Source organism: Phaethon lepturus, unplaced genomic scaffold, assembly GCF_000687285.1.
Source record: "Phaethon lepturus isolate BGI_N335 unplaced genomic scaffold, ASM68728v1 scaffold2169, whole genome shotgun sequence".
Classification (NCBI taxonomy): domain Eukaryota; kingdom Metazoa; phylum Chordata; class Aves; order Phaethontiformes; family Phaethontidae; genus Phaethon; species Phaethon lepturus.
The window spans coordinates 44,843-53,158 of NW_010562564.1; the positions used below are offsets into that span (position 1 = coordinate 44,843).

General features: G+C 36.9%; 1 protein-coding gene across 1 annotated transcript in view; it reads left to right on the top strand.

The window, feature by feature from the left end:
* HOOK3 (hook microtubule-tethering protein 3) overlaps nucleotides 1-7,271 on the top strand; it is a gene marked incomplete at its 5' end in the record, with an annotated part of 46,383 nt that extends 39,112 nt beyond the window's left edge. Inside the window, 5 exons of the mRNA XM_010294290.1 lie at nucleotides 378-460; nucleotides 2,447-2,547; nucleotides 5,250-5,354; nucleotides 5,472-5,543; nucleotides 7,045-7,271. Coding sequence (XP_010292592.1) covers nucleotides 378-460; nucleotides 2,447-2,547; nucleotides 5,250-5,354; nucleotides 5,472-5,543; nucleotides 7,045-7,185 — 502 coding nt within the window. The remainder of the gene's footprint in view (nucleotides 1-377; nucleotides 461-2,446; nucleotides 2,548-5,249; nucleotides 5,355-5,471; nucleotides 5,544-7,044) is intronic.
* Nucleotides 7,272-8,316: the final 1,045 nt, after the last annotated feature.

Here is an 8,316-nt window from a genome sequence, read left to right on the forward strand (position 1 = left end):
TTGCAAAAAAAATGTAGTTTCTGTTGCCTTTGGGCTTAACCGTTCTTTCTCAATGTAATCTCAGTTACAAGTATTCATTTTAGGCATGCATTATACAATTAACTGTGAGTTCTAAATTAAGTTTATAATTACTGAGAATGAAGCTGGTTGTTGTTACAGTTCTCCATGCACTGTAATGCTTTTCAGTTTATTTAACAAGTATTTCTACAGTGACATTGTCATTTGTCCTCATGCCCTACAGCAAAAATCAGTCGTGCTGTCAGAAATATATCACTATCTGAGGAGTTTTTGTATTGTTTATTCAGTTTGCTTTTGTGTTCATTCAAGCACAGTAATAATATTGGAAAAACAATATGTGCTTTTATGGTTTGTAACAGTGAGAAGCTCCATGAAGCTAACAATGAGCTACAAAAGAAACGAGCTATTATTGAGGATTTGGAACCAAGATGCAATAACAGTTGTGAGTTACCTGTGCAGTCCATTTGTTTTCTTCATAAAGTATTTCATGTGCAGGTCTTTAATTATGGAGGTGCAAGATAAACAAAATGTACGTTTTAAATGGCACTGATATGTATGTTGTTAATTTCTCTGGAAGCTACTGTGACCAAAAAGATGCTTCTAACCCTTGAAATGCAGGGGATCACATTTGAGAGACCACCATAGCAGGAAATGACAATGGTCGTAGCAGTACTGAGTCACTGTCATACCTGTCATTGAACCTTAGCTGTTCAGAACTGTCATGTCTCCCAAGACCCTAATTGATGATGGCCCTTGCTGCCATCATCAGGTTATTTTTACTCCCAATATATATTCCTTCAGTGTTTTTTCAGAATAATGTTGTAATTTGAGAAAATTTTTGGATACTGGTCAAAGAGAATGTAGGATATATGTCATATTGCTCAGATGATATCCAGAACGCAGCATCCAGTTGTTTTTTAGCACATTAATGCTACTTTTTTCCTGAGAAGTACTGAAGGAGGTAGATTGGTTTTTTCCAAGCCTACTTATTATAAAACAAGGCAAAAGATTGGAACCAATGACAGCTTTCCTGATTTGTGCCAAAGTGATTTTATTCATAAAGAGATCGAGGAAGATAGAAATATCAGTTCAGTATTCATTACATACATTCTGTATCCAAAAAGAATTTTCATTTGTGTTGAGCTAAAACTGCCAAATATGTTATAAATTCCACATCTTAGGAAATGTTAAAACACTTGGAAATGAGGTTCAGGGACATGTGTAGCTGATAAACACATAATTCTTTTGTACTTGGTAAGCTTCAGTGCGAGTGTAATAGTCTTCTGGCTCACTAGGTTCTAAACGTTAGGACATATTGAGGCTGCTGTAGTTAGTTTACTGAAATTATAAGTTGCTTTTTAAAAATCTAGGTCTGAACTTTTTTCTTGGTAAAATAAAAATAGTTCTACTTTTATTCCTTTCTTTCCACGCTCAAGAAATGTGTGTGAATTATTTTTTCAGATTATTTTAACTATCCTGGGTATGGCCAAAATGCTCCAGCATTGCGCAAGAATCACGGCACATTTTGAAAAATAGATTCTTGCAATCTTGGAGACCATCTGCTGTTGGTCCTCTTACTGATCAATTCTTACCTGGTCTGGTTACCAGCTTAGTGTTTTCAGAGTACTTGGAGAGAAAACTTTAGGAAAAACATGAAAGAACATTTGAAAATGAGGCTGCAAAACAGATGGACTGCAGGTTGCCTATTATCTAACATTGTCTGAGAACCAGATGTCAGTGTTATATGTTATTTGATCCAGGACGGTGCAATTGATCCCCCCCCCACCCACCCCCCACCCCCAAGATGTGAGAAGATGTAGAGAAGACATATAAGCAATACTGGCTTGACATATTCTTATATCAACACAGGAAAAAGCTCTGCAATGAAATTGACCCACTGGTCTGCATTGCTGCTTAAGAAAATGTGGGGTAAAAATTAAATGGAGTATATTCGTATCACAAGTCTGATAAATTGTGTCCAGTGTTACAGTTCAGCAGATTTAAGCAGGAGTTGTGCCTGTTAAGAATTATTCCTCTTACACAAAATAGGAAAACTAATATTTATCTCAGTTACAATACCAAGATGTTATGGAATCTGTAATTCATTAGTAAATTCATTTTCTAAGTGTGTTCAGTAATAGGATTGATTTATGATTTCATTTCTCTCTATTTTTTCATAACTTTAAAAAACTCAAAATTTGTGTACAAAACAGCCACCTCATGAGATTATGTAGGAGTACACATTTTTAACATATTTCTGAGCTGTTCAGTAATTAAAACTATGGTGTATACTACATCGGGTTCCTTATGTTAGCTTTTCTTAAGTGAAACAAATTTTAGCTATGCCTCCAATGTCTGTTGAAAAAACATGAAAATAAACATAATATAATTATGTTATTCTCCAATGTGTGCATCTTCTGACATAAAGCACTCAAAATTGAAGAATTACAAGAAGCTTTACGGAAAAAGGAGGAGGAAATGAAGCAAATGGAAGAGCGATACAAAAAGTATTTGGAAAAGGCCAAAAGTGTAAGTATGTGTTTCATGTTAACGATCCCTCTCTGACAGAGTGCACCATGTGTCCACTCTGCAGGAATAAAAATGAAAGAGCTATCTGTAACACAGACTAGCAAGTAAAAGAGAAGGAAGGCCCAGTGAGTTCTTTGTATCTTCTTACTGTTACTGTACCTAATACTGATTAGTTCTGCAGAAGATTTTACCCTGTTTTTGTGTTCATGACTGTCACCTTTTGCTACCTATCCTCAAGCCCTTCTGATGCCTCTGTATGAATGTATACCCACTGCTATAGATTTTTGAGTCGCCCAGACAAACCTTTTTAAGAACTTTCATGTTGGCTGATGACAAAGAGAGGGTGTTAAACTGTTTCTGATGCTATGATAACCTATTTCTTGGTGGAAATTCTTCCGGACTTCTGTCTCTGAGTGACAAATGTAGAGATAAGCTAAAGTGGTGTCTATGCTAGACTGGCAGTATAGAAATAACCAAAATAGCTGTGTTGTATTTTAGAATTGGAGAACCACCCATCTAAACCAACTCAAGGGAAGAAAGCTCTATGAGCAAAAGTAGTCTTTAATTGGCATTTGTGCTGGGACTTCTGGCACAGTTGTCATGAGGTGTTCTACCTCTTTGTACACACAAGTACAGCTTAGTAGCACCAAGTACAGGCACAGCTGGACCAACAAACTCTGATTTTATCAGTTTGGCAGGGAGGGAAAAAGGAAGTTTGGGATTCTTTCCTTTACAGGTGGCTGGATCTGTTTATGTGTGTTTCTGGATGGTGTAAGCTTCTTCGGTGCTCAATCAGTAATGTCTGTCTTACCTGGAGCAGATAATTTGATACACTTTTCTATCAATATAGCTTTTAGCTACATGGAATTTCATCAGGCCCTAATTGCTCACATAAATTGCTTACTCTTTTTGAGGGGCTCAGAATTTACAGGCAGAGGCAATTTCACATGTGCCAGAACCATCTTTACCAATTTAAATTTGATTTTTTTTTTTCCTTTGTTCATCCTTTGCCCCTGATTTCTGTTCATGTTCTGGTTTAGCTAACTGGTTTAGAAACTGTTTTAATATGGACTCTTACTGATGCTTTTTCCAAGTACAGTGATCTTTTTAACTGAACCACCTTTGAGAGTTGTTACATTTCTCTGATGACGTTCAGCATTGTCTTTGCCTTTACTGTTTAATATACACTTCTGTTGAGAATCTTGCTAATATTTAAGTATGGTGTTGAGAATCTGGGTGTACTACCAGCTTTGAAGTGGCAATATTGTGATCTCAATCATAGTCCCAGTTCTTCTTTTACCATACCTTGATATTTTATTTGAGTTTCTTAAAAGCATACCAGTGCTTTGTCTGATAATGGTAGTATCAATGGTAGTATCTTTGCTGTGGATGCATATCATTACATTGGAATCTGTAAGTAGGTTCCTAATTTGGCTAAACTTTATGCTTCTTTCCTTTACTTCTACTTGTTAGACATTTCAAAAGTCTTCAGGAAGTCTAAGTAATTTTTGTTACCTTTTTTTTACATCTTATGTTGCTGACTGTGTCTCAGAGTATTCCAGCAAAAGACAGAGTCACTATTTCCCTTTTCAATAAAATTTGTTTATTTGTACTGTGTTAGTATGGGGTGTTTTATACAATGATAACATTCATTATTTTAGTTAGGTTAGCTTTTTGTGATCTTCTTACCAACTTTCAGTTTTGTTTTTTCTTTCTTTTTATTGTGAAGACAACTACAATCATTATAGCCTTCCAGTATAGAACCTGTATCCAGATCTAATGTGTATTTTCTTAGAAACATAGTACACTTCTATGAATCTTCCTTCATGAGTACTGTTCAGGAAAAATTACGTACTAAAATTTGAAGCACTGCTTTATGGCTGCATCTGGAGACGATTCTGAAATGGGTAGAACCAAAAGATGTGAAGTCTCTTTCTGTATATCCAGAGGTTGTTAAAATGTTTTAAGCTATTTTGTATCAAAGTTTTAGGAATCTAGGCATTTTGCTGGATTTGTTCTTGGTTTAGCTGTGTTTTCTAGCATTCATGCTACCTGTGATGCATGCTACATATGAACGTAACCAGGTGTCCCTTCATCTTATTAGTGACATAATGATCATGCATGTGCCACAGAATGCTTCTTGGCTTAACAGAGCTATCTAGAGGTCACAGCATCTGGTACTCCAGGTACATGAATCTTGGCATCTTTCCATAAGGACCAAAGTGGTCCTTCCTCAGGTGGGAGGAATTGACAGATAGGTGAACCTCAGCTATAAAGAGAGAAACCTGTGAGAGAATGTTTCTACCACTGTGGCCCCAAGGTAGTGCAGTTAGGGATAGGAACTGCATATGTGAGCCTGGGATACTGAACCTCTTGGGTGTCACTTGTTCCTATTGGTAGTTTTGTTTCACAGCCCTGTAAAAGAGAGCCCAGTTCAGATGCTGTAATGTATTATGGCTGATGTTCAGAGGCGGAGCCTTTGCCATGCTGGCTGTCAAGACTGTTTTACAGGAGTCAACCTCTTAAAACTGCACATCCCTCAGTTTCACATTTTGGGGTGTCATTTCTCACCACTGACATGTTTCAAGTCACTTTTTAATTTCTTAACCTGACATAAAAGGTTGTAATTCTTTGACGTTTTTCCCTTCAATTAAATTGCTTTTGCAGGATTTAATTAAAAGTAAACTGGTTTTCTCTTACAGGTCATCCGTACCTTAGATCCTAAGCAGAACCAGGGTGCAGCTCCTGAGATTCAGGCTCTGAAAAATCAGTTGCAGGAGCGGGACAGAATGTTTCATTCACTGGAGGTAGTAATCCTCGTGTTTCCTGGCAGCTGCATAATTCCTCATTGTTTTTTAAGTATAGACTAACACTTTTATTATACTTTGGTTTTAAATTATGCTTTTTTGATGTTTGTTTTATAGAAAGAATATGAAAAAACAAAAAGTCAACGAGAAATGGAAGAGAAATTTATTGTTAGTGCCTGGTACAATATGGTAAGAACCTCCCAAACTTTTTATTAAAAAAAAAAAAAAAGGAAAGAAACTATTAATGCTAGTTGTTTGTGGGTTGTTTATGACAGTATTCATTCATTTACAGTTTTTTGTTCAAAAAGCATTTTCCAACACACAAACACAAAAACAAATGCTTTTCAATAATTTTAAGTTGGCACTATGTAAGAGTATGTTCCTGTGATAACCTTGGGGTAAAGGAAAAAGAACGTTTGCTATTTTCAAGTTTTAAAACCAGAAATGGTACTTTCTAGAGGGAAGAATACCTCAGATACTATTGCGGAATTCCAGCCCTTCAGTTACACTAAGGTGACTTAGAGTGCTCAAATTTCGTTTCTTACTCGATTCTTTGCTCAGGTCTTCCAGTTATTTCTAATGAAAGGGCACAAGAAAAGCAATACAGCTTACTTGCTGCAGTTAGTGCTCTGACAAATGACCCCTTTAACTTGGGTGCAAGTTTAGCCCCATGCAAAGGGTCAGTACAGGGGCAAGACCCTCACTTAAATTATTCAAACCATAAGGAAGTGATCTGTGCAGCCATACAGCTTTTGCTGGGCCTGTATGCCAGGAGATTTTTCATCTTCATCAACTGTGTTCAAGATTTCTCTTTGGCACAGTGTGGCTGCATTGAAACTGCTTTTCAGATAGAAAGAATCCGTGACCTGTGTAACATTCACGTTTCATTCTGCTTCATCATAGAGTTCAAATTCCTTCTCTCTGTCTTCCCTTGGAAGAGTTTCCTTCTTGCTGTTCTAGGTTCTTATGTCCATGAATAGTGAGCCAAAAATGATACTTAAGCAGAGTGTTTCAATCCTTTAAATATTGAAGGCATTCTGAAGTGACTAGTGTCCTTGACTAATTTTGTAACGTTAGTCCCACTGACAAGCAGAAGATAAGCCTGAGTTAAGAGCTGTGGTTTAGTAGCCTGTCAAGAACACTGAGATGAGCACTGATAGTTTTGTCTGTGTCTTTCTCTAATTAGCTTCTGCTTTTATACACAACTACGCATCCCATCACAGCTTCCTTCATTACCTCCTCGCATTTACTCCTGCTGAAGACGTCCTCCTGCCATATGATCTGGTATTTTCACAGAGGATGACAATGCCGTAATTATTTTCAGAAGAAAAGTACTCTTCTAGCTCAACATGCTGAAGGGGCCAGGGTGGGGAGGGCAAGTACTTTTGAAAAGACTCATCCAGTTACCGTGTGTTTATGTGGAGAAGCATTATGTTCAGATCTGGGACACTGAGGGACCTGCTTCCCAACAGCTACTCCAAACCCAGACAATGATTGTGGGGCCAAGAACGCACAAAGAATTAGGAAGAATATCTTAGCTTTATCGTTGAAAATGTGATGCTTTGTGTTTGAAATTCAAAATAGCTTTGTCAGTGTTGGTGAAGAAAGAGATAATAAATAAAATGTAAATGAGTAAAGTTGTTCAGTGTTATGTGTTGATACTCACTGAGAAGTTTCTCTTTGTCCATAGGGAATGACTCTGCATAAAAAAGCAGCAGAAGATAGACTGGCTAGTACAGGCTCAGGACAATCCTTCCTGGCTAGACAAAGGCAAGCCACGAGCACAAGGAGATCTTACCCTGGTCATGTCCAGCCAGCAACAGCAAGGTAGAGAAGCCTTGCCCTTAGAAAGAAAACTGCCCTGTGATCCAGGCCACTTCTGTTGCAAGTGTCAACATTCAAGGAAAATCAACCAGCATCCTTTCTCTTTCTCCCTTGTTACTGCTATTAATTTACAGTTCAGGAAAGGGTTTTATTATGGTTTCTCATTGTTCTCTAACACCCTTTACTTACATTTTTTGGAGTCCATCTCTCTCTCTCTCTCTCTCCATTTTTTGAATGTGCCAAAGTTTTGAAAACATCTAGAGGAGTGCTGTACAATAACAGTCTTATTTGTATGAAGCCTGGTCTCTTAAGAAAAGCCTCATATGGGCTGTGTAACAATGTAAATTTCCTGTCACAGTTGATACGTTTGTGCTTATAAGGGTTGTTACACTTCGTAAGACTCTTTGTTCAAAGGGAATTAGGCTTTTTATTTCATGTGCTAACCTGTTGCTTCAAAGAAATGCTGAAAACTCATTACAGAAATGAAAAATTAGTATATATCATTGTGAAATATATTTGCTACTAAAAAAACTACCATTGGCAAAAAGATTTTTTTTTTTTTCAATCTCCTACATGCAAAGTTTGCTTTTATTCTTAATATGGAAGCAGGATAATTTTTTTCAGGTTTTTCTTTATCAACTGGTGTTACCTCTTTTGCTGGCAGAGCTGAATATTTCAAATGGTTTGTGCCACTCTTCTTGGTCAAGTGTATGCTTAATACATATTATTAAAAGATTGAGAAATATTTAGAATGCTCTAATATGCTACTGTATCATCCATTTAAAAAGGACATTTGTTTAAAAAATTTTTAACTATGGGTGAACAGTACATAATGGATCAAGGCCCTGATTAATATTGTTGTTCGTGTATTCCAATTGTCATCCCCTACTAAAAGACTTGCTTTTAATATGTTGATTCAGGGTATAATTGTATCAGTTGCCTTACTAATGGTACCAGTGCCTTCAGGTGAGTTTGTTGCTGACTTTGTTGGAAACGGGATGTGATTTGTTGTATTGCCTTTTTAGTGTGTAGCTGGTTAATTGTACATTACTCAGTGTAGCACTTTCATGTTGATCAGTGAGGTGGATGGTGGCCCGTACTGTTAATTTAGGTTTTGTTCCTACAAAGTTCTGCTCTT